Raw genomic sequence first — 27600 nt, forward strand, 5'->3', positions numbered from 1 at the left:
TCACTTAAACTACAAAGAAATACTAAGAGACTGCAAGACATTCTCTGTATTATTAGGTACAAATTATGGAGAAAATCACAGGATAACTCATAAAAACCTTCAAGACGCTTACGCCTGATTAACTGGAGAATAAATGTGCCTCAATACCTCTTACTATCTCTTAGAGGTACATAATGTAGATTTTTGCAGTAAAAGGTCTGCATTGATAGATATATCTACTCTTATGTTGTATATTTTTTAGTTGAGTTCTTGGCCAGACAAATCCTCAAATTTGAGAGCTGTAAAGACACATGTATTTACACTGTGTCCACCATTACAGAGTCAAAACTGGATGTTAAGCCCAGGAGAGTTAGATCTAGGGGAGCAGATGGACCAGGGATTAGGTCAGTCCCATGTACATGGATGACCCGGGTTCAAGTCTGGCTGGTGGCTTTTTGACAGCATGTCATTCCCCACTCTCTCATCCCCTATTCCGCCTCAACCCACTGTCCCATCCCTCTCTAATAAAGGCAAAAAAGCCCCCAGATACCCTCTGCCCCTCCCAAAAAAGTGAAATCTTGATCCTTTTATAGTAATCACCATACTTACAAGTCAGTTAAACTAATTTTTAACATTTCTGAAAAGTATTCAAGCCTAACCATAATGCACCTGCCTGCCACTAATAGCCATTGTACTTGTTCTGAATGACTACTGCTTTGCTGCTACAAGGCTCTTAATTCAGATGTAAACAACTGCTGCCTTACAGCAGTGGCTCTCAACGCTGGGGTCGGGACCCCCTTGGGGGTCGTGAGACACCGAGAGGGGGTTGCCAGTTTGACCAATTTCTGCCATTTTTTGCATATTGTTCTGCCTCAGTTAACTCATTTTTTGCCTATTGCCCATTTATTGCCTCAGTTAACTCATTTTTTGCCAGTTCCAACCAATTTTGAAATCATTTCATCAAATTTCCCACCTGTTTTTGCCACTTCAACCCATTCCTGCTACTTTTAAAATCCCATTCTACCACTTTTTACACCAATTTTGGCCGATTTTACCACACTTCTCTGTTTTTGATGTCCATTTTTGCCAGTTTGACCAATTTCTGCCAATTTTTGCCTATTTTTCTGCCTCAGTTAACCAATTTTTTGCCAGTTCCAACCACTTTTTTCCACTTTTGAATCCCATTTCGCCAATTTTTTTTTGTCACTTATAACGGTTTTGTGACTTCTAACCCATTTTCCTGCTACTTTTAAAATCCCATTTCACCACTTTTTCTGCCAATTTTGGCCATTTTTAACCCATTTTAGCCATTTTTAACCCACCTTAATTCTGTTTTTCAGAAAATGGGTTTACATTTTTAAGAGGGTTATATACTCAGGCACAAATGAATAAGAAGAGATATCTGTGATATCTGTTGCTTTGACAAGAGTGGTTATTAGTCAGGTTAAATGTAAGGATATCACAGCTTAACTTAAACATGGGCCCCAGTTTTGAATGGGTCCCAGAAAGCTACCCCCTTATGAGTGGCATTGCCTACACGTGACTATTCTTGAATGTACATGGCTGCGATCAAACACCTTCAGGTACAGTGGGGGGTCCCTGGTCTCTGGCACCTTTATTTTGGGGGTTGTGGGCTGAAAAGGTTGAGAACCCCTGCCTTATAGCACCAATTCCATCTTGTGGAATGGGGTGGTGTCGCACTATTTTGATCTAGGAAACGGGGATAGACTTGTGCATAGGCTGTCTAAGATTATCTCATTTAACTGAAGCATTGACAATATTCAGTTCAGGAACGTGGATGCTTACCTGCAGAAAGGATCCAACTTTGGTATTGCTAGTGCTGCTAAAATTAGCTACATTTTGCAAACCAACTTTGCAGAAGAAGACGTGGCTGTAGACCTCTATGGTAGGGCGACCTCCACCATATGTGGCAGGAAATTAAGTACAGTACAATACCCAAGCCAGAACCAGAATGACATACTGAATGATGTGTATTCTTTGCCCACCATCAGAGGTCAAGCTAAGTGGCTATTTTCACGACAGCAGAATTTTAGAAGTGCATTTACTGAGGGTGATACATTCAAATTTAACACAACAAACTAAGGACAACCCAAAGAGGATTAGGGTTAGGCACCAGAACCCTAAAGGTTCAGATTAGGTTAAGGGGGACGAGATAAAATTGAAAACAACACTCTGCACACTAAACCCAACAAGGGTTAGTACATTACTTCTCACACCATGGTCGAGGTCACTAACCTTGCAAAACAGATGGAATCGCACGTTTCCGTATTTTTCACTGGCGAATCCATCTAGCAAAACTCCCGTCTGAATCGTTTTGGCCCGGGTCGGAAGTGACCAGACCAATCAGCATCAAGGGGCAGTACTTTCGGGCACGGCGCAGTTTTGACATAAGCAAACAGCAACAAGAGGCCGGTGTGATTATGGCAGAAGAGATTAGCATGGATGCTACTAAAGCGCCAGTTTTTTCAGAACATGATGACATTTCTTTGTGAAAAGAAGAACAAAGAACAGCAGTGAGTTTTTTTCTTTTCAAAATCAACAAAAGTCGTGTACTGACATGTTTACAGTCACCATGGTTCGCGTTATGCAGTTCCCTATGGCTTTTACTCCTCTGTAGTGGCTACGTCACATGTTTTGTAGCTCTGATTGGCCCGTAAAGATGTGACGGACAGAAAGTTCATCCAATCACCCTCCGAGTTCTTTTTCAAAGGCTCTGCCCTTTCCCAAACGCTGTCTGTGGAAGGTTTTCCAGATTGCGTGTCAGGTTACAAGGTTGCCGCATTGTAGAGGTCAGCAGCCAGATCCTCTCACTTTGCATTGTTGATGTATACAGTTGGTTTACAGAAAGTATTTTTTGGCATTAGAATAGTTAGCTTAATGCTATAATAATTTCCCTTTAATTGGATCGGAAATTATCCACCTAGGAATATCCCTGGTTAAACTTGTTGATCAATGCCATAGTTACACAGTGGATCCGCTTTGTCTTGAACCCTACACAGGCACCAACACATGTAGCCAACATACATCAATAACAACGCAGGCTGCAAGCCCTGTGATTGGTCCATCGGGTAGCACTGGTGACTGAGTAATGTCTACAGGCAGACTGTGTGTACACTAGATAAATGGCTGCAGACAGCAGTAAAACCATTTAAAGCTGACTTCTGACATCAGACGTGCATTTCCTCATCCATGTTTCTCAGCAGCTAAATGAGAGAAAAATAAATTTTTGCAAAGTGTTCTGGAAAAAAAATTATGCTTTAATGTTTGCAAAATGTGCAGAGCATAACGCCTCTACTGCAAAAAAGTAATAAACTGGTATTTTGACATATATTGCAGGTTAAAGAAATACTGCATTTTGATCTAAATTTCGATTTATTGCCTAGCCTTAAATCAGAGTGAGCATGTTAGACATAGAGTTTGGGTCTGTATCAGGAGTTTGTGCACCACTGCCTTGCATGTTTTTGCATTCTGGTATTAATAATGAGGTTGATATCTGCACAAGCTTGTGCACCATGACACTGTGCTACTAAAGAGCCAGCTGGAGAGATAGAAAGCATCTTTTCGGGCAAATTCATGGCCTTAATCTATTCTGTTCTGCAGCTGAAATCAACACAATGAGCACAACAAGGTTTGTATGTTTGTGCAAATAAACATGCACTCTTGTATGGAGCACGGACCCAAAAATATACCTGCACAGGAGCCCAGTACAAGTGTGTTATGCTGCACCACTAACCCGACTATGCCTTCATAATTCATGTGTGCGCCGTTGTTATGAAACACTTGTTTGGAATATGAAAGATGTGACATAAAGCAGCGCTCGTTAGACACGTAACCAGGGCAGTGTTTGCAGAAATAAACAAAGACGTCCACATATAAGCATGGAGCTGAGGCCTTAATCTTTAAGCCTATTACTGCTGAACTGGAACATATTTAATACACCAGAAGAAGAAAAGCAGCGGCAGGTCAGTGGGGACTTATGCAATAATACAGTTTAGAAAACAGAGTAATCTGAAGTGTTACCTGGGCATAAAGAGCTCAGACAGCGAGTTAGTGGAAGCACTGCACTACGATCAGAAGTGACAGTGATTCTGTTTAGTCTTTCTATGTTGTTTCTGCTGCTTTTACAGTTTTGTTCCCGTTTTTTTTTCACCAGTTCCTGCACATCTGTTCCCTTTTTCCTCCTTATTTCTCCTGCAGAAACAGCAAAACATTCATTTAAGGAGAAAGGCTGTGTGTTAAACACTCTATTGTGTTCCACAGGTGCACTATGAGCGACACAAACTGTGGAGTAAAAACAGGAATCAGAGCAGAAAATGTTCAAACCTAAACAATGAGCCGAAGCACAATGTGAGGCTCCACGTAGCTGCAGGAATACTCTAGAGCTGGCTGATAATTCACTGTCACTTCATTTCATCAGTCAGAGTGGACGTTGGTGCAGAGTTTGAAAGAAATCTTTCAAAGAGGTCTGGTTCAGAAGAATGGCCCAGATGCGTGGAGAACCAAACCCCTGTCCTGTGACTATCCGGGGTGTAGAGGCATAAAAAGAGCTTGCATCATTTCCCTCCTCTTGATGGTGACCTCAGCAGGATGCTGTGACCTGCTGCGTGTGAAACCTGCTCCATCAGGATGTGATCTGCTGTGTCACCTGTCCGTGTGCTTTAGTTTGATGCTGCTGCAGCGGCTAAATAAAGGTGCTGCCAATTTGTTAGACACAGCAATAACGTGACCACACACGCTGCGACACGAGGGAACATTTCAAGCTGACAGCAGCCTGAAGTCACTCAGTGAGACATTTTTAGTAGAAGCTAGTTATTAGAAACATCAGAGCGGACAGATGGAGTAAAATCAGAGATACACTGCTGAATTAAACTGATTTTCTATTACAAAAAGACCCTCTGCTGATTGGGTCTTAACCTTGAACACACTATGGCCAAAATCAAATAGGGGGAACCTGCAGGACACAATCCCAAAGTTTGTCTGACTGGAGTGACTGCTCTGTAATATGCTCAGGCACGGTACACTTCTTTGGCCCTTGCCTGGCTGGAAATGGTGGTGATTCATTCAGTGTGATTCACTAGCTCATGCACAAGCACGAGTACACAAGTACACCAAATAGGGGGTACACAATCCATGCCCAAGCATGGATGACCCCGAAGTTTGTCTGACTGGTGTGGGTGCTCTGTAATATGCTCTAGCACTTCTTTTATTTTTGAAAAAGAGCTTTTTGTGTGGAAGGAAATGTCTCGCATCCATATGTGCAATCACCCACTGAAAGCTTCTGACAGTGCATGTGCAGTTTCAGGGTGAACTCGCCACAGTAACCATAAGTAGGTTGCTTACTAGTCCTGGAGCCAGTTGGTTTAAAGGGGACATATTTTACCCCTTTAAGACAAGTTTATATCAGTCTAAGAGGTCCCCAAAACATGCCTGTGAAGTTTGTTGCTGAAAAACACTCCTTATGGGTTTTTGCACGTCTAAAACACCCCTCTGCTTCAGCCCTGCTCAGAACGAGCTGTTTCTGTGTCTGTGGCTTTAAATGTTATTGGGCTGTCTGACTCCACCCCTCTCAGGAAATGGATGTGGCTTAATGGCTGTGGCTTTCCTGATCCTCCTCTCAGCTTGCAGCTAAGAGGAAGATCAGGAAATGGGGGTGGAACTTTCTTCTAAGCGGGGAGGACCAACTGAACCTGGGGGCGGGGCTAACTCCCCATGGCCTGGAGGCCAAATGTGGCCCACGGCTCATTTTTGATTGGTCTGCAGCAAATTCGAGAAATAACATGAAATATGGCCCACATTAAAACATGAAGCTTGTGCTCAGCTTTATTGTACTTTTTAGTTTCAGCACAAGGCAGCGCTACCACGTTTATTCTGTAAACAAACATTTTGACAAGAAGATATTTTGATTAATAACATCCTGATGGATTATCACAGCAAATAGCACCAGTAGCATTTCATGAGCCCAGCCAGTTATAGCCAGGGCCAAACAGGGCCCTTTGATACCTGATTGGCTCCCCAAAATCCTGAAAATTACCATCTATTTGCCCTGTCAGCCATTAACTAGCCATTTAGGCTTACTCAGTCACTAAACGTGTATTAACTTACATTGGGTTGGTCTTACTAACTTTAAAAATGAATACTAGATCAAACTTCTAATTTCAGCTGAAATTGCATGGGGGTGCTGAGAGCTGAATTGTGGAAGAACTGCTGAAAACAGCAAAAAGCACAAAAATAGCTGAAAATAGCATAAAAAGGCATAAAAGTAGCTGAAAATGGCATTCAATAGCTCAAAAAAGGATAAAAATAGCTGAAAGTAGCCTACAAAAAAGCTGAAAATAGCCTAAAAATAGCTGAAAGTAAAATGGTTGAAAATAGCCTTAAAATATTCGAAAGTAGCCTACAAAAAAGCTGAAAATAGCCTAAAAAGAGCTGAAAGTAAAATGGCTGAAAATGGCATAAAAATAACTGAAAGTAGCCTAAAAAAGCTGAAAATAGCCTAAAAACAGCTGAAAGTAAAATAGCTGAAAATAGCATAAACATTGCATAAGATTGCATAAAAGTAGCTGAAAATTGCATTCAATAACTCAAAAAAGATTTACAAAAAAGCTAAAAGTAGCCTAAATAAGAAGCTGAAAATAGCCTAAAAATAGCTGAAAGTAAAATAGCTGAAAATAGCATAAAAATAGCTGATTTTGGCCTGAAAATAGCTGAAAATTGCATTCAATGGCTGAAAAAGCATAGAAATAGCTGAAAATAGCATTAAAAATAGCCATATTTTAAACATTATAAAAGTTAGAAATGAGAAAAGTCATAGAAGCCAAATGATGAAGAAACTGAATTTTTTAAAGTTTAGACAGTGTTGATAGGAGAAAGTATGAAGGAGGAGATAGCCGGCGCGAAAGAATAATAATAAAATGGCCGACATGAATATCAATAGTGTGGATGCTCAGCAACCCACTAATGAAAGTGGCCCCACTAACCTGATGTATTTCTGCATGTGGCCCTCTGTGGAAAAAGTCTGGACACCCCTGGATTACATGGTGAGTAAGGTCATGATTTTTTTCTTCACTATTAGGATTATCATGTTCATAATGTAAAGATCTGATGAGCAACTTATGCATAGAAATAGTAAGGGCAGAGCACCATGGAAGCCTCATGAAAGGTACAAAAGGTAACCGTGCACAGGCCTGGAGCTCTGTGAGTGCCAGCTGATGGGGAACTGGGGAGGAGGGGTCAGTCATGCTTCAGCATGGTGCAGGGCAACTGAGAATAATGTGGGTGTAACTTATTCTATGATTTTCTACTGTTTTACAAAAGCAGGGCAAAACATAGGAATGGGCCTGTACCTGTGCAAAGGATGTGTAATCTACCATTTTACTACTTTTGCATAATTTATAAGATTTATAAACTATTTTGCCTCTGCATTTGAGGTTAACTTTCATAAAACAGTCCCTGGGCTACCATGAGAGTCTGCAGATAGATACTGATATCACTGCAGACGTCTTCAGTTCTCAAGAGACATCAAAACTTTTTTTAAACAGCATATGATGTAGAAAACAGAATCAGTAGAGGGTGAACAGGTGTTAGCACATTGTTATGCACGAGAGGATGCTCTGACTCCACAGTTAACAATCCGCTCAGTTCTGTCTGAAGCACAACAGAGCATCTGCCAAGCCCACACTGGTCCTGACTCACACTTCTGTCGCATTAAAAAATGTGTTTAAAAACAAGCTTTTTACATTTAGACTGGGACAAAATCCACTTAAATTTAAAAGCTAACCATGCAGACCTCTGAAACTCCAATCAGTGAATATTTCCTCCTAAATTCAGCATCAGAGTTTGTATTAAAAAGCTATCTGTTTGGTTCTGTGTCTCCCTTTTTGCACATATCTGCAGCTAGATCTGTACAAGAGCTATAAACCACGTGCAATAATATATTTAAAAACTAAAATCATACATAGTGCAATAAATATATATACATTAGCTATAACCCACAGTTTCTCTGCAGCGTATCATGTTCTATATAAAACCTTTGTTCAGCCTTTTGTGATTGGGTTAATGCAAATCCTCATACTGCAACAATGATGGCATTGCTATTTATTGTGCAGCCTTAGTGTTAACATTAAAATGAGTGCAAACTGGGAGTGTCCTGGGCACTTCAAATGGGTACAAGTCCCTGGTGTAGACTGAGAGCTCTCTGGAGGGGTTTTATATCTCGTCTGGCTCTGTAACACAGCGGGAGCTCCCAGGAGGAGCTGGAAGTGTTGCTGGGGGAGAGGCCCAAATATGAGTCAGAAAATGGACTAATGGATGTCCTGGAGCATGCACAAACAAATGGAATAATGTAGAAAGTCAAATATTCGTCTCCAGACTGCAGTGGAGTAGAAATGAAAAGCAGATAATAAATACTAACACAAAGCACTTTACAACTGTTGCAACACACATTTAGTAAACTTGCAAAAGTCTGCAGAAGAAATCAGATCAAGTTAGAGAAAGTTTACTCACACATGCATGCATGCAAAACCACAGAAACACAACATGAATATCCTGCTCCAGTCTCTCATGTTTATAAACAAACACAGACTCAGCTGTGGCTTCTTTCAGCTCAGGTCGACATTCCTGGAGAACAGAGACGAAGCTGGGGGTCTGAATGCCCGGAGGACAGGAAACTGTCACTGAACGCATTGTTTTGATTCTTGAATATAACTCACACCGCAGTGGATACAAGGAGGAAACACAATGTGACTCATCATATGGGTTTAAGTCTACAGTAAAAAAGATGTTTGCCACCAAGATATAGGGTTATTTAAAAAAAACACCTCACCATGTGGATGTGGATCATTGCTAATTATTTTTACCGCATTACTTGTATGTAAGGTTGCAAAAACAGAACATAGTCATGCACGCAGCTTTCACAGCTGTTAACATGGGACGTGAACTAAAAGTCTTGCTGCAGGTTTGAATGCATGCTAATAAAACCACCATGAAGTAAAAGGCGAGATTGTTTACATGGTAGATCCATTTGCAAAGATTTTTAGTATTTCTCAGAAGCTGCGGCTCTACCATAGCTACATCCGAGCTAACCGCCACACTGGAGGCAGCCTTTGCTAATGGCTCACAACACAACTAAACTTTGCACTTAGCTTTCACCTCGTTCTCTTCAAATGACGCTGATTGGTCAGAACTGTTTTCAGATTGGCACAAACGTTGTGGATTGGAGCTTTTCAAGATAGATTTGCCTGACGACAGTCTTGAAAATCCTTCTGCTTTGCGAGGTTAACCATGACTTCTTCATCCACATCACCAGTAGTTTGTTTTGATCAGAGGCATGCACTGCATCATGCATTCTAGCATCTGCTGCCATCTGCTGGTGCTCCAACAGATGGCAGCAAATGCCAGAAGCACCCCCCCCCATTCACATCTAAGAAAAGCTAAACCCGCCCATGACCTATGTGCAAAAAATTAAACATCGATTTTTATTGTTTTCATTGACAAAATCCCAAAATAAAAAAAACCTAAATACAGTTCTTTTAGACAAAAGATTCATGTATAAACTATCCATTTATCAACAGTGTATAAGGGCCACTCTAGAAAAATAATAACAATTGAAAGGATTTTAATTTTAAAGAAAAAACTCTAAAATTCTTGAGTTTTAAAAGTCATTATCATTTTTTTTACTTCAAAAGTTGTCAATGGATGTGAACCAAAACATAGTCACTGTTTTCAGTTTGTTTCCTTGTAAAGTTTTACAGATTTACAGATCTAAAAACTTTTGACATTTGTGACTTTCTAATATCAAATTTTAAGACTTTTTGAACTTGAAAATTTCAAGTTTTTTTTGATAAATTTCTGATTTTTTAAGTCTAAAATTCTATGTATGATTTCCTGTAAATATACTACATTATAATCCTAATTTTGTCCCCCAACATTTTGATTTTTTTGCACAAAAATTAACAGATTCTCTTAATATTTTCATCTTTAAGGTAGGCCATAATATAGAATGTTTTCTAATCATGGTTTTAAAAAAATATATGTACATCTAATTTTGACAACATCATTAGTTTTAATTTTTATTTTGTTTTTATATTTTACTTCAATTTTCAGTTTACTTTTAGTTTTTACTGCTGTTTTTTGGTTTTGTTTAGTTTTTATTTGGCCAAAATAATTTGTTGTAGTTCAGTTTTTAGTTTTAGTTTGGCTGCAGTGTGGGATACCTGTCAGGGGTGAGACCTAAAAGTTCTCATCACTTTTTACTTGAATTATTTAATTTTAATGTTTTTACACAACTCAAGGCCTAAAATTACCCTTGAGTGAGGTTGAAGTTAAATCAAATCAGGTGATTTTATTCTCTCTTCATGTCAGTCAGTATGCTAGTGTTAAAGACTAAAACTAAGGAGATTTTGTCCCTAACTCTATTTCACTTTAGCTCATTTTGTAAGCGTATGATACAGTTTTAGCTAGTTTTTGTTTAATATGTTCATAACTGAAATAATTTTAACATTTTAGTTTTAGTTAACTATGATAACTTTGGTCCTGAGGTCGCTGGCGCCCCCTAGGGCTGCCCGGACCCCAGGTTGGGAGCCTCTGCTGTAGGGGATGTGTACTTTAAACTGTCCTCATGCTGAGACATTTGACTTAATGTCCAAGTTTCTTCTTTTATTTGCAAGGAGCACATGACGATATATTACTGTACTGGTATTCTGAGTGCAGGTCTGAAGCAGACCAAGACATTTTAAGCTGTTTTGATATTCAAATAGACTCAATTCTGAATTTGAGGCTATGTTGTGATCACTTATTTAATTCTGAGTCTCATTTCAATGCCTCTGCTCAGCCAGAGGTGTTATGGTTTTAGGTTGCTGATCCATCAGTCCAGCCTGGTCTTTTGTGCACACTATCTCCAGAACTCTTTGAGTGATTTTCCCCAAACTTTGCACAAATCCCACTTTAAATCAAGGATGGAGTCGTTAGATTTTAAAGGTCAAATTTCCAGGTCATTAGGCCTCATGTCCATCCCATACTAAGGGAGTTCCTGCCTATTCCATTACCACAAAAACCACCGTCGCTCCTCTTCTTGACCCCGCCACTGTACTTTCACTGTCTGGCACTTGTGCACCTAGTGGAGGCATATAAACGCCAAGCTGTACTTCTAGTTTAAAGATCCAGCTACTTGTGGAAGATGGCTTTATTCTGGATAACAAACTATCACTTGTGGTTTTAGAAAAGAGCCCAAAGGGAGTCGGGTCATCATGGGAGGCCAGCTGCCAAGAGGTGCAAAGTTTATTCAACTACTGTACCTTTAAGTTACATCTAAATTAAACTTTACACCACTTTGCATATTAATTTCACTATATCTTTTAGGATGATATTGTGCTTTCTACTCCATTATAATAATGAGAATTAAAAGTGATATGCTGCCAGAACAGTTATATATTTTATGACTAAAACTTCAGTTAACAAGGACTAACCTTACTAATGCAAAGTTAGATTACATAGTAGACTTATATTACACTATCTCCTACATTAGTTAGCAGCCCCTTTAAGAGATGGGCACAAAAATGCATCAGAAAGTTGAAACGCTGGCTCAGAAATGTGCATTTTCGCCACACCTCTGTTAGCCTACCTTTGTGCTGTGAGAGCTTAAAGCATCAGTTTTACTTGTGTTACCTCTGCTTTGCTTAAATAAAAGTTCTAAGTCCTTCTCCCAGCCCTGTGCAGCCTGTTGGTCTTTAAAGTGTCACCGTTGGTGCCAGGGAGCTTTCTCCCCACTTTCTCCAGCCTCCTGAGGATCGATCTGACCCTGCAGCTGGTTCCCGTTTTTGCCTCCGCTCTAAATGAAACGTCTGCTTTTGTTTTCCGTTGTTTGGTCTTACCTTTTCTTTCCTGCTCCTGTGCTTTTCCATCCTGCTCTCTCGCTCTCTCTCTCTCTCTCTGCTAAATCCAGCGGCTCCAAACTTTCATCCCCCAGCAGCAGCAGCAGAGAAAACTCATCCAAAACAACAGCAGAGGAGCAAAGTAACGCAGGTTAGGCTAACTCTACGGCAGCTTCACTTATCGCTGAATATGTGCGAAGTTAGAGAGTTAAATAACGATGCTCCAGAGGTTTTCCTGAGGGAAGTTAATCCAGAGTAAGTGCGCCATGTTCCCACAGCTAACCTTCTCCCCATAGCGGAATTTTAGTCCAGAGAGAGGCGGGGATCCGGTCTGCTGCGAGCTGCTGCTTTCAGAGGTTCAATTACTTTACATGACATCAGAGAGGAGTTCAGTTACCTGACACATATTCATTACAGCACGAGCACTGGGTTTGAATAGAGTAGTACAGGAAAGTACGGTGGCCCTGAGGGGCAAAAGTAAAAGTCTGATGATGCAAAAATGTTTAATAAAACACTATACCTTAAAACTAACTTATTTAAATCATTTCATGAAATGAAAATACAGTGATTTAAAAAGGTCATAAAACTGAAAACATTTTAAAAAGTAAAAAATGTTTCATGAAATTCATCTACAAAAAGTTAAGATAATTGAAGACCTATTAAATGCATTTGACTTACTGCCAAATATTTCCCTTTCTGCAAAAAGGTTTCATCCTTAGCAAAATATTTCAACTTTTGCAAAAAAAAACTATTGAAAATAAAAATATGCAATATATGAAATAAAAATCTGCAATATATTTAAAACTGTCACACATATTTACCTTTTAATATATTTTAAATTCTTAAGAAAAAAGTAATAATTTGGCATTACATTAATATTTACATTTTTTTCCTTAAAGAAAAAAATATTGAACCTTCTGCAAAATATTTTAACCCCTGCAATAAATACTTAAGATATTCAAAATGTCAACTTATGCAAAAATATAATAAATATTACGCACTGCAAAAATATATTAACATGTAAAACATATTTCCCCTACAGCAGCGTTTAAACTTTTGCAATAAATGTTCCAAGTTATGCATTTTTTCAATTTAAACAAAAAAGTTTCAACTACAAGAAAATATTTCAACTTTAAAAAAAGATTTTGGCTTTTACAAGTAAAATCTGCAAAAATATTTCAACCTCTACCAGATATTTTGAATTTAAAAAATGACTTGAGCAAGAAATGGTTGACCCTCTAAAATATTCTAATATCTGAAAAATATTTCATCTTCAGTAAAATATTTCAACTTATGCAAAAAATCTTGAAAGTAGTTTAAAAATCCTCTGAAATATATTCAAGAAATGTCAAACATATTCACTTTCTGCAAAATTTTTCGAAGTCTCAATAAATTTTTCAACTTATGAATATATATTTCATCTTCTTCAAAACAATTCAATGATAGTAAAATAATAATAATAATAGTAATAATAGTAATAATTAATATTTAAACTTGTGCAATACACCTTAAAAACTGTAAAACATCATTTAGCTTCTTCAATATATTTAAAGTTCTTTAAAAAAATAAAATAAAAAATAAAATAAAAAAAATAAAATAAATTCTCACTGATGCAAATATTTTAAAAAGTATTATTTATAAATGAACTTTAGCATGAAAAATTTGACCAACTGCTTTTCAAGAGCTGAATAGAATATTTCACCCCTACTAAAAATACCTCAACCTCATTAAAAAGTAATTTAGCTTTTGAAGAAAATATTACTTATGCAAAAATATTCACTTTTGCAATCATTTCAATTTGTTCCAAAGATTTCTACCTGTGCAAATATTTAAATATCTGAAAAACATTCCACCTTCTGCAAAGTATTCGTCTGCAAAATATATCAACTTGTGCAACCAATAATTTAACTTTTATATTTTTTTTCCCAGCAAAAATACTTTTCACATTTTTTGAAAAATAAACCATGTTAAGAAATTTTAATGTGTATTTTTTCCTGTTTTCACAATAGGTCAAATAGTTTGCAGGTATTTTTTCATGAACACATTTCTTTTTTTTTTTTTTTTTTGCTAAGTTTCAGTTTTTCATTCTTCATCTTTAGTTTCTTTCTCTAAAATATTTTTTTTAGGTTTGATGAAATGTTTTTAATGTTTGGTGAAATGAATTTGCTTTGATGTTCTTGCAGTAGCCCCTCAGGGCTGCCATAGCAGACATGAAAATGATTATGCCTTTTATGCTTTCCTTGTTAAATAAATGAGCAGAGTTTGTCATGGTTAAAACATTTATTAGGGAAACAAAAACAACAAAACACTTTCAACACATGTAACATTTGCAGTTTTAAAGACAGAAGACAAGCTTTAGTAAACGTTTCATGAATAAATTCAACATTTCAGAGACTTTTTATTCACTTTCTCAGGTGGAAAATTATGAAATCTGAGTTTCAGCCAGGTTAGCTTAGCTTAGCATAAAGACTGCATTTCTATTATCGTGTATCTTTGTTGGAAATTAAATCTGTAAAAAGTGTAAAGGAATGTTTTCATGGATGTGTTATTATAAGCTTCCAGTATTAGGTCATAATGGGCTGGTTTGGCTCATTACAAAGTAAAAAAATAAAGTTCTGACTTCTTAAAACTCCCTGATCACTTATGACAACTATTACCTGTTTTTTCACCTGTTAATAGCTGGACTAGTTTCTTATCTGCAGTCTCAGTGCTCAGCTTCACAAACAAGCTTATCTTAAAGATATTTATTTGTTCAACCACATTTCCTTCTCACATCATTCATCAAATATTCCAACACATTTTCTATGTACAGATATTTACAACAATATTGCACAGTAATTTTCATTATTTTCTTTTGTCAATTATGCAGCACAGTACAAATATTTACATCTACTGAAACCTTACCACTGTACTATCAGTGTAAAGGTTCTGAACATCACCCAATCCTCTTTTTTTTAAGGTAGACCATGTAAAGTAGCAGCACAATGCTACGTTTAAATCCAGCTCATATGATCACAACGCTAACTAGCTCTAGAGAGAAGTAAATCAGAGGCGTGTGATGCTCTAGTTTGCAGATACTTTCTTTCAAATGAAATCGTTACCCTGAAAGTTTATTAGTTGACCCAGTAAAGGGATTTATGGGTAAATAAAGGGATCCAGAAGGCTGCTACACTTTAACCTGAGGGCAACATAAATATCTGACCTAAATTCATGAAATCTCTTAGATTATTTTTGAGTCTGGACCAAAGTGATACACCAGCAGACCCTAACTTCAAATAAAATAAAAGCATACATAGGCGTAGTTATTCACTTTAATGATGTCTGAGTGTATTTAAAGGTATTCAAGTAAGCCTGTATCCAAAATGCCTCACTTTAGAAAATCTGATCTTCATTATCTTGAATACCTCCACCAATGCTGTGTCTTTAAATAAGTTAAAACATCTGCTGTTTAAAGGGCTAGATTTACTACAGGAAAACATTTATATAAAAATAACTAATACCTTTGTTCTATTATTTGGTCACAACTGAGTTCCACAACATCCCTGATGTTTAATATGTTCATGTAACACTACAAAGTGTTCAGTATTAAATAACTAAGAGACTACAGGCCACTGATAGCCTAGCGGTTAGATCACACCACCAGTGATGGACTGGTCTTCTAGAGTTTGGTCCTCTCAGAATGGCTCATTATTCCACTGAAAAAGTGCTAATATTTATTTTCTCCTTACTGTTTTAATTTAAAACATTATTGATGAAGCCAAAAACTTTTGAAATCAGGCTAAGATTATGTGTTAATTACAACCCTAATTCCAAAAAAGTTGGGGCACTGTGTGAAATGTAATAGTGCCAAAAGCTCTAATGCAGGGGTGTCAAACTCAAGGCCCGGGGGCCAAATCTGGCCCGTTGTACGGTTATACCTGGCCCGCAAGATCATATCATATTTTTAATATAAGTGTCCCACTGAGGTCTGCAGATTTCCTCCAGTACAAAAATGTAAACTTAATCTTGATGATTTAAAAAAAAAATCCTCAAGTCACAGAAAAAAAAACAAAGGCTAAAAATAATTACATAAAAAGTCAGAATACAGTAAAGAAATTGGGTATTCATTTCCTTTTTTTCAATTTTGCCTCTCACAGTAATAACTGAGACTCATTATTTTCATGTAAGTTCTCATATTCTACCTTTTCAAATTTAAAGATTTGACCTATGCTATTTTTTTTTTACCTTTTAGGTCCCCATGTTAAATTTTAAGTGATATTATTATTTTTTTGACTCGTTATTTTTTTTTTATGTCATTATTTGATCTTTTCAACTCCTAACTTTGACTTTAATCCCATATTTTGGCATTTAAGCCTCACAATTTAAAAGTTAAAAAAACATAATTCTGACTTTTTTCATATATTTGCTTTTTAAAAAACATTATTTTGACACTTAAATGTGTTTTGACCATTTGAACTAATAAGTTTGACTATTTATGTCTGTTTTTGAGCGTTTAAACTGATCATTTTGACTTCTTTTAATCTCAAAATCCTTTATCATCTGTGCTTATTTTCCACCCATAATTCATTACTGTTGAAAATAAGGTGGACAGTTTATGGTTAAATGTTGACCCTGTCAGGCCCTCAGATTTGACCGACATTCAGAATCCGGCCCCTGCTGTGATCAAGTTTGACACCCCTGCTCTAATGCAACCCCCATACCGTCAGAGATGCAGGCTTTTGAGCTGGATGATCCCTTTACTCTTTAGTCCACAGGACACGGTGTCCGTGGTTTTCAAAAAAGAGTTTCAAATTTTGATCCATGTGACCACAGAACAGTTTTCCATTTTGCCACATTCCATCTTAAACGAGCTTTGGCTCAGAGAAGACAATGGCATTTCCGTTCACATACGCTTCTTCTTTGCATGATCCAGCTTTACATCACCACCACCACCCAGTGTTAATCTACAGCCTTGTCTCTTGCTTGAAGAGATTTCTCTGAATCCTTTAATGATATCATGAACTATAGATGGCAGGATAGTCTAAGTCTTTACTGTTTTATGTTCAACATTTATATGAAATTGTTCAACAACTTTTAGATGCAGTTTATTGAAGATTGGTTAACCTCTGCCCATCTTTACTTCTGAGAGACCCTGCCTCTCTAAAATACTCCTTTTATACCCAGTCATGTCACTGACCTGTTGCCAATTAACCTAATTAGTTGCAAAATGCTTCCTCAGCTGTTTTTCATTAGTACCACTTACTTTTCCATCCTTGTGTTGCCCCGTCCCAACTTTTTTGAGATGTGTTGCTGCCATCAAATTCAATACATGTCTCAGTTTCAACATCTGATATGTTCTTTAAGTTCTATTGTGAATAAAATATGGGTATGAGATTTGAAAATCATTGCATTCTGCTGTTACTTACATTTTAAATAGCGCCCCAACTTTTTTGAAATTTGGGCTGTTTTTTCACAGTGATCCCCTCATGGTAGTGAGGGTGAAAGGTCAAATGGAGTAAAATTGATTGTTACACAGCAACATTAGGCAATTAGGAGATGAACTAGAGTCCTAAAGAACTAAAGAGAAGGCCAAAGATGTTTTTTTCTGAAATAAAGTTCATTAATTGTGTGAAAAATTACTACAAAGAAAGGAGCCAAAGTTCTGATTTTAAATCAGCTTTGAGGACAACCACCTTTGAGGTGTGCAGATAAAACTCCTCGGCTACCAGTGCCCCTTTATCAGTGGTCCCCAACCTTTAGTCCACGGAGCCAAAAAAGCCCCCCGAGAAAAAGGATGTTTCAACATAAAAACAGACTTTGGAGGAAATAAAAGAAACTAAATGTGCTTGTTCCACAGTATGACTGGTATTAATTCTGTGTTAAATATTGCACCATGTCTTGTTCATGTAAGTAACACTGAGGACTCTGACTGTCAGTAATATTTAGTCGAGTCGTCTGTGCTTACTGCCTGCTGATGAGCATCCTGTATTTGGCTCGGACCATCTTCAGACACAGTTTGTACAGCCTGACTGCTCTGTCTTTCCTCTTGGCTCTGTGGTTGTTTGGCCTCCTGACCTTCTGTCTGATGGCCTGTAGATGGCGCTGTTCGTCCATGTCAGTACCGCCCCCATTCTCCAGCTGAGGAAGCTGAGCGCTCACCAGAGAGGCTGAGCAGCTGATAAACAGAGAAGAAAGATGCTGTCATTAACAAAAGACTCTTTCTCTAATATTACAGTTTAGAGTGATTTAAATATGTCCATTTTTCTCTGATCTACACCTCAGTTTATCTCAACTAAACAGAGGAGAATATTATGAAGGGCTCTGCTGCTTTTAAGAGCAATAGAAAGTTACACTGCAGATAAAAATTAGACTTTAAGTGTGTAAACATACACATTAAAACACAATTTTAATATTGTGTCAGTGTCTCTTGTTGTTTTTGACCTGCAAACGAAACATTAGTGCTGTAAGTTGTTCTTTTATTTAATTTAAACAACCTTTTCTGATTAAAAGAGGCCAAATTATTTGATATTTTAAAGGTTAAAATGAAAAAGGTGATACAATGAATGAAAATGCATGTAGCAGAGCTTTTCTTTCACCTCTGGCTAGGAGCAGTGGGCCCGCTGTTCTCCTCTATTATGCTGCTTTGTCAAAAAATACCACTGTAGTAAAAATCAATAGCAGAGGCTATCAATATCCTCTATCATAAAATGCCATGCAGTAACTTTAAATGCATTTTCAGAAGTTTTTGGTACTCTTTTGTTTAACTTTTAGGAGAAGAGTACGGACAAGTTGGTAGATTTGGATCTTCTGGACAAAACTTTAAATAAAAAAAGTTTAAATTAGCACTTGTACACCAACTCCTCCAGCCACAATTTTTACTTTCACTTTGATACTGATGATACCATTTGCTCATAATATTTTGTCATTTTACTTTCTTTTAGTTATATTTGGACTTCTAATAGATACATTTAACAAGGTTTCATTGGTTAAGTAAATTTACTTTCAAAAGTTTTTAGAAGTTTGCAGTCATGTGATCCAGATGACCCACAAATGTCAGGTAGGGTACAGGAAGTGAACAACACCGGTAGGAACCAATGGGAACGGAGGGAAGTTAGTAAATGGACCTGCATGCTGGAGTTGTCATTATAAGATTTCTACATACAGAACATTGGCTATGATCCCTACAGTTTCCCACGGGTTGACCGATTTTCCGTAAGTGGAGCTGATCAATATCATAAATGATTTAATCCTGCAGACGTCCTACTACACGTCTAGCCAGATGCAGTTAGACAACAGTCTTGAGTCTAGTACTGAGAGGCTAGCTGTGCACCTTTAACAGCTTTTCTCCCTCATTCTGTCATGCTTTTAATGGAACTGCTGATGTACTATTAAGTAAGTAAACCTAATGGGATAAGAGCTCAAATAATGATGTGTCAGTCATAAACAAGCATGGTTGTCTTCCATTATAAAAATGTACAGGATATAAATTCTGCCACCAGGGGGCTCTCAATCAAAACAATTACAACACACGAGACCAATGCTGCTCAGTTCGACTCAGGGGCGTAGCTAGGGGTCTTTGGCCCCTAGAAAAAATATTACATGGGCCCCCCTTAACAGGCTAGCCAAGCAACAAATGGTGCATCATTTTTACAAATATGTATGCATTTTAAAGTATTTTTGACCATAATTTCCCCATTTATGAGCACTATGTTAAAATAAAATTTACTTGCTTTATTTTGCGGGGCTGGACTACACCAATCGGACATTTTTAATGGAGGAACAGGGCCCCCCCAGTATTGTATTTTATTCTATTTGATACAAATTTCAGTCTGTTGACTGATTCATTTGGTCGCTTTTGATTCAATAATAACACTAATTACCAAGAAAAAAACCCACACTTTTCATTGCAGGCTTCTCAAGGGCCCCTCCCTACTCTGGGCCCGGGTAACCAGTACCCTTTTCCCCCCTGTGCGATGCCCATTGCTCGACTCATCTCCACGATTAACATCTCAATTTGAATGGAGGGCTCTATCCAACAAAAGTGTCAATCCATTAGGTGTATTTACTAAACAGTAAACCAATGTTTTGGTTTCATGGATGAGTTTTACATAACGATGGAGAAAAGCTGTTAAAAGTGCCATTCAAGGTCAATGCTGCATGCCAATTGCAATGGATTTTAGGATCACTTGCACTCAAAAATCACTGCATTGTCATCCATATAATTAAAATATTCCAGATACAGGTGAAGCAGGATCATTGCCTAGCCTACGTAGCATCCCGATCTATATACGGTTTAATCCCATCACGAATTTCTCCCGCCCCTCTCAGTCATGGTGCTGGGCCTGATGCCAGAATTAAATTGATTGTACTTAACAGATAAACATTAGCTTCTGATATCTGCTCTGTTATTTGCTGATGGTTGATGTTTGTCAGATATCAGCTGATGTTGATGTTAAACCAATGCATCGTTGCATGAAAGTGTTGTAAATATACAGAAGGCAGCTAAATCAAATAATGTTCCAGTGTTTTCTTAGAGCCACCCTGTCAGTGTTTGTATACTTACATGCCGTCTGCGGTGCAGTTGTGTGTCAGGAAGCAGGACTGCGATACATGTCCCAGAAGAAGGTTTTGTACTTCGTTCAGTTTCCTCTGTTTAGCCAAAGTCTGGAATAGTCTGGCAGGACAGACGGACACATAACAGACGCACGGACACGCCAAAAAAGAAGAAAAAACAAATACCAGAGATGAGCGAACCAGCCGAGTGAAAAGAAAAGCAGAAAGAGAGGCAGCCGGTGCAGACTAGAGATCATGACAGCGTCCAAGGCCGTGACATCATGTGTGTGCAGAGTCACAGAATCCTTATGTAAGCGTGTGACTGGAGATGTACAGTAAGTGTAGGCTGCTCACGGCCTACTTCACTGTTATGAAACAACGTCTGTGCTGTCTGGCAGACAGAAATAAAGGTGAGTGCACCATTATCACATGCTCTGTTGACACTCTGGATATAGGTTTGTTTACTTTTGGGGGTTGTGTAATCAAGGCACAGTGGGACGCGACAGTGAGCTCTTTAAACAGTCAGTGGGGCTATCTAGTAGCAGTCAAGTTTTATCAAGCACAAATCAAATTTACCAGAGTCAGAAAGGCAATGATACTACTTTGAATTTTAATCCACTCAAAGTTTAGACAATTAAACGCATTTTAGCACTGATTACTGACATGTAGACCAGTCAACACTGAGGAAAATATTTCTAAAATTCATAACAGCTCATTTAGAGCAGATTGCTTGAACCAAATCTCAACAGTTTGAAAAAAATCAGTGCAAGAGAAAAAGTAATCGCTTAATTCAGACACCTAAATCTGCACTACATTAGTCTAATATATCATAAAACCACCAAGGATATGGAGCTACAACTACCATGTTTATTTTGGCTATGTGCTCACATAGCTAAACGTATACGAACCCAAATTCCAAAAAAGTTGGACCACTGTAAAAAACAAATACTGGGGTTTTAAATCCTTTTTTTAAAGCAAATGTCCAATTCCACACCGTACAAGACAAAATTTTTGATATTCAAAGTGATGACGTTAATGTGTTTTTCTTTAAAATGCACATATTCTGAATTTGAGGCCTGCAGCACATTCCAAAAAAGTTGGGACAGGAGCAAGAAAAGACTGTTAGAGTTACAAAATGCTAAAAAAACCACTTGGAACATTCTACAGGTAAATAGTTAGTTGGTAACAGATGCTAGTGCCATGAATGTGTATAAAAAGAGCATTCCTGGAAGGATCAGTCACTTACAATCAACAATAGCATGAGGATCTTTACTTTGTGAAATGCAGCATGGGCGAGTAGTCCAATTGAACAGGGTTCTTTAACTTGCAACTGCAAGGCATTTAGAGATTTCCCTATCCACAGTCTACAATATCATCAAAAGATGCAGAGCATCTGGATGAATCTCTGCATATAAGGGACCTTTGACCCCTCAGGCAGCTCTGCATCAAAACAGTCACCATTTTGTGATGGATAAGAATTTAAGAGAAAACTCTAGCATGCAAAACAAAAGTTTTATATCAGCAACATCCAGAAGTCCCGTCCACTTCTCTGGGCCTGAGCTCAGCTGAGATGGACTGACCTACAGAGGAAACTTGTGCTGTGGTTTGACGAGTCCACATTGCCAACAAGTCTCCCAGACTAAAGAGGAAAAGGACCATACAGTTCTTATCAATGCAAAGTTCTAAATCCGGCATCTGTGATGGTGTGGGGGTGTATTAGTGCCCATGGCATAGGTCAGTTGCACGTAGGCAGCATTAACACTGAGAGCTATATATTGGTTATGGAATGACATACACTCCCATCTAAATAACATCTTTTTTAGGAGCATCCCTGCTTATTTCAACAAGGCAATACCAAACCATATTCTGCATGAGTTACAACAGCATGGCTTCACAGTGAAAGAGGGTGGGGCTAAGGCTGCCTTGCTTGCGGTCCAGACCTGCCCCCATGGTGGGAAATTAGCACCCACCACCAGTCAAATACATTTTTCAGCAGTTTGTGGAAAATTTGCAGAACCTACCAGCCAGGTAAATGACCTTTTTTTTTTTTTTTTGCTTGTTTTTACTAACTTTATCACCAGCAAACCAAACCACTCCTCCTTGCTGTGTCAGAGCTGCTGTCAAATGTTCTGCTGGGATGGTTTAACTCATTATCACATGAATAGTGCTGCAACTGGTCTACCTGCTGAAGGGGTCTTTAAACCAATGTTCTGCACATTTTAAGTCTAAGATAGATAAACAAAAATGGGTTAAAAGTAGCAAAATAGGTCAACAGAAGCAAAAAAATGGGTGGAAAGTGGCTTAAAAAGGGTCATATTTCCTTTTATCTCCTTTAATTAATCTGTCTGTTTGTAAAGCACTTTGTGCTTCATTGTCTTGTCATTGTCATGTGCTATATAAATAAAGTTTGAATGATTATTAGTGTCTTCCGTCCCAGACTCTTACTGAGTGTTGTTAGAAGAAAAGGAAATGGAACGCAGTGGTAAGCATGCTCCTGTCCCAACTTTTTTAGAATGTTTTGCATGCATCAAATTCAGAATATGTACAGTATATATAAAAAACAATATATTTTATGAGTTTAAACATGAAATATCTTCGCTGTTTGTATTGCAAATGACTCTTCTGATGTGATTCACATTTCAAATTAAGTCCCAACTTTTTTGGAATGGGTTTGTAATCCAAAAGTATTCTGACCTGCATAAATTTTCACTGAAATGTTCAGATCTAATAAAGGACAGTTCAAAAAGTTAACATAATCTTTAAATTAATAAAAATTAAAAATTGAAATTAAAATTTGATTCCCAGCCTCCTGCTCCAGAGAAACCATCCTCTGTATAGCGACTCCCCTTCCTGGCCATCACTGATTTAATATTAAAATTGCCTGTCATGGTGTCCTATCCAAGAGTCTTTACATTCTTGGTCATTCTGCAGATAAAGCATGCCAAAAGAAAGGAGGAATTCAACATGTTCTCTGTTGCTTCTGTAGCTTTACCTGCTGGTGCAGTTGCAGTGGTAGAGCGTCCTCATCTCCTGGTTGTGGAGTCCAAATCTTTTCTGCTGAGGAAGGATCTTGATTCTGCAGTCGTCCAGATCTCTGTAGACAGCACATGATGTCTGCTTCTCTGAGGAGGGAAATATCAGTGTGAATATGCAGCTGTGGTGTCACGATATGAGCAGATATGCAGCGGAGACGTGTTGAATACCTGTGAAATCAGCATCCAAGTGAGACCGCGTCCAGTTCTTGGTGGGTATTGTGTTCTCCAGATGGTCTGTCTCTGATGCTTTAGTGACCATTTCGGTGTTGTTGGTATCAGGTGTGATGGAGACAGAGGGGGAGCTTGTTGAAGGTTTAGGCATGGAGGCAGCGGCGGTGATGGAGTAGAGTTTGGGGTGTGAGGTGCTGCTCTCCATTAGATCTCTGGGTATGGAGGCGTTTATGACGGAGCTGTTCATGTCGACCGCAGACAGGTTTGAAGACTCGTAGAGAGTCGGGGGATGGACCTCTGCGTACAGGGCCAGTTTGGTTTCTTTACACCTGCAACATAAAACGGAGGTCATCCAAATATTCGTTTTTGCTTTTGGCTCAATTTCCTCTTCTCTGCTGGCAGTACAAGAAAAATCAATGGTGCAATGGCACATCTCTGAGGGAAATGCTCTAAAACTAGGACAAATAAATCCAATCTGTCTGAATGATGAATGATGACAGACAAAAACCTTAACTTACATGCCGAACCAGTTCCTCTGTGAACACTGGAGTCTGTGGGAGAACTGGAAGCAGTGCATCTTCAGCAGGTTAAAGAAGGTGTAACCCACCACGTCAGAAATACTGTCGTTGGCTTCTAGTAGGCATCTGCGAAACCTGGAACAGCACAAAATGAGCTTTAAGGTCCCAGAAAATCAAATAAAACAGATAACAGAATCCAGATAATCAGCTGGATTCAGCTGGATTCATGGACTACATGCTCTTTAGTAAATAGGGGAGTTACTTGTTGTCGCAGTCACAGTGAGACATGGTGAAGATGTTGCTGTTGAAAACGCCAAACTTGGAGTGAAAGGACAGGATGGTGTCTTTGCACTGGTCGTGTTCCCGGCAGCAGCTGTCTGTGTCTGAAAAAACACCTGAAAGAGGAAGAGAGGGTCAGACAAGGATGGAATGGGTCAGTGCTGCGCAGGATTTTTGAAGTGACAGCAGATGACGAGAATTAAAGGGGACATATTTTACCCCTTAAAGACAAGTTTATATTGGTCTTAGAGGTCCCCAAAACACAGCTGTGAAGTCTGTTGCTGAAAAAACACTCCAGTATTGGATTTTTTGCATGTCTAATAATCCCTCTGTTTCAGCCCTGCTCAGAACGAGCTGTTTCTGTGTCTGTAGCTTTAAATGTTACTGAGCTGACTCTCTATACAGTGCTTAACAAATGTATTAGACCACCTGTCATATTTGTCTCAGAGACCATCCAGCAATATGAAGTGCTTTAATGCGGACTCTTTCATTTTCAGTGAGCTCTCCACGTTTTACCATTTTGAACAGGAATGAGGAATTTCAAACTGAGTTCACCGAAAATTTGAGCCAGCTCACTGGGCTTCTCTGAGAAGTCAGAAATGAATCAAGCATAACATTCAACCACTAAAACTCATTTTTCTGTTCAGGAATGCAAGTAAATAACTATAATTTGACATATTAATCAAGAAATAATAATGTGCTTTACTATTTTTGCAGTCTTTTTGTAAATCAGTAAATTTGAAAATTCATGGAAAACAATAATAATGATATTTTAGCATTAAAAATATCATTTGGGTTAAACAGCTTCTGCATATTGTTGTATTAACCATTGCAGAAACATAAAAAATGATTTTGGTAATTACCAATGCTGTTAATTTAGGGCAGCTGTGGCATAAACCTTACTTTGGTTAGGGTTAGGGTGGTCTAATAAATTTGTTAAGCACTGTAAATATATATATAAATTACAAATATCACAATATATTGCCGAGCTCATAGTATTGCAATATATTGATACCCCTGTATCGCGATATGTATTGTATCGCCAGATTCTTGCCAATACACACCCCTAGTGTATGTTCGCCATGGTAGTAAAGGAGCATCAGATTTTGCTGTAAAAGCCACAATAAACTCAACAGCTTCTGCAGCACACAACCCTGTAATCCACCATTGTTGTTTGAGTTTGACATGAGCATGCCGCATAAGTGGGCTACGCTATGTGTGACGTAATCGTTTCAAGAAAAAGCGGTTGGCTGTCCACACAGAGACAAGCATTTACAGATTTGTTCACTCTGGGACCCAGTTTCATAAAGTAGCGTTTACAGGCTCCCAAAACCCTATTTCTGTGTGGATGAAACGCCGATACGACAACAAACTTTTGTGTATACCCCTGAATTCGTCTCCATGTGGACGTGGCCTTAGCCAATAAAGATATATAAATGTAGCTTAGGCCTAACACTTCAGTCGTTGAAACACACTGTAAAGTTTAAGGGATGAGAATGAACAACGTGAAAGACTCAGGCTGATGTAGGTCTGATGGTGCAGCCTTAAACTCCACAAACTAATTCGCACACATGGCTGATGTTTACAGCTGTTACACTGGCTAAAATATCAGCTGAAATGTTCATATCCGCGAATTTAGGTGTAAGATAAAAGGGAATCATTGCTTAAATTTGGGATGGATTTTGTCTTTGCTAACCTCCGTGGGCCCCTCCAGGACTTGAGGCCCGCGAAAGCATCACCCACATGGGCAGCCTGGTCCTACAACCGTGTAACAGATTCTGCAAGAAATTATGCGTGTTCAAGGTGTGACGCCTCAAAACCAGAGTGGTTCATCTACTTTCCTTTGCTCCTCACTTAAATATTAAGTGAGAGCTGTTTTGGTGGGAGGGGCAGAAGGGTGTACTCTATCACATTACAAAACCCATGGACAAAATTAGTACCAACCGACCTACGGCACAGTAATCCGTTAATCTAGATTGTCTTGTTTTCATGATCATGGGAGGATAAAATCCTACATGAAACTGAAACTTAATTAACTTCCCACGACTGCTGTAGATGTCATTATTTCTAATACATGTAGTCTGGTTTGTTTTTGCAGGCTTTAAAAAGCTATCAGCATGATTTTAAAAGTGTTTTATAACAAAACAAAAACTCCAGAGACGTTTTTCTGTGTCCTTTTTCCAGTTTTTACCAATATTTAACTGAAGAATTGCGTTTTTATAGGTCTAACTCAAACAAAAACATTAAAAAACTTACCGAGGTCTGCATAGGATGGCGCCTTGTTTCCAGATCCACACCACAGGGTCCCTGGAACGATGAATCCACGCTTTACGCGCAGATGGATCTCGACCTCCGACCTTTCAGCCGATGACGAACCACCCACGCTCCTCACTGACCTCTTCCCAGCGTGCCCCGCGGCATCTGTCGAATCCACAGACACGCACATGCCCTCTTCAGCCAACATGGAGTCCACATTCAAACCCTCCAGAGGATGATCGGCGAACTCGTGCGTGCGCTCCTGGCACAGGGAGAGATAGTTCTGGACCACGGCTGCGTGCTCGCTCCAGGCGCAGTTGAGCAGAGTGTCACCGGCCCAGGCGCTGTGGTAGAGCCGGGGAGGTGAGGAGGCCTGCAAGGGGTCCCTCCACACGAAGGTGTAGTGCACCTGCTCGTAGGGTAAGACTCTGGTCCAGGGGCAGAGGATGGAGGAATCTGCAGCCGTCCATCGCAGCAGAGATGAAGTGAAAAGGAGGGTAAGAAGTGGAGCGATGTGCGTCATGGTGGTGCGTCGGGAGCAGCCAATAGATGGAATAAAGATAACTACAGCAGCTTCAGTCTGAAGGTAGTTATTGCTCTGAAGACTTTGTGGCTGATTTGCAGGCTGCAGCTCGGCTTTAAATGAGAAAAAAGAGGCGGGGGTGTGTGTGGGGGTTTCCAGTAGAGCTAAAACAAACGCTACATCCAAATCAGTCATGTGACCTGTCAGTGTACTCACACATCCCTCCCTCCCTCTCTCTCTTTTTTTTTTCTCTTTGGCCTTCACACACAGAGCAGCAGTGACCATGAGCAATCGATTGACACACGAACCAAATAGGTTATCAATCTGGAAATGTGACTCATTAATTAGCCACAATGTAATGTCCACGTGACAAATCGATTTACGTTTTCACATTTTTGGACTGACCAGTGAAAGATGGA

The 27600-nt window shown here is 38.8% G+C and overlaps 2 protein-coding genes across 2 annotated transcripts in view; both read right to left on the minus strand.

Moving 5' to 3' along the window:
* The window catches only part of ttc28 (tetratricopeptide repeat domain 28), a 192892-nt gene extending 180742 nt beyond the window's left edge, over positions 1-12150 (minus strand). Inside the window, exon 1 of the mRNA XM_041810875.1 lies at positions 11868-12150. Coding sequence (XP_041666809.1) covers positions 11868-11897 — 30 coding nt within the window. The 5' untranslated portion in view covers positions 11898-12150. The remainder of the gene's footprint in view (positions 1-11867) is intronic.
* Positions 12151-17207: 5057 nt separating this feature from the next.
* pla2g3 (phospholipase A2 group III) lies at positions 17208-27253 on the minus strand. The gene is made up of 7 exons (XM_041810233.1): positions 26659-27253; positions 24386-24518; positions 24124-24258; positions 23603-23934; positions 23392-23521; positions 20410-20520; positions 17208-18021 (listed from the first exon to the last, which is right to left on the minus strand). Exons 1-7 carry the CDS (start codon positions 27179-27181, stop codon positions 17808-17810), a joined length of 1578 nt encoding a protein of 525 aa, XP_041666167.1. The 5' UTR covers positions 27182-27253; the 3' UTR covers positions 17208-17807.
* Between the last annotated feature and the right edge of the window lie 347 nt (positions 27254-27600).

The sequence above is a fragment of the Cheilinus undulatus genome, linkage group 17 (genome assembly GCF_018320785.1).
Source record: "Cheilinus undulatus linkage group 17, ASM1832078v1, whole genome shotgun sequence".
Taxonomy (NCBI): Eukaryota; Metazoa; Chordata; class Actinopteri; order Labriformes; family Labridae; genus Cheilinus; species Cheilinus undulatus.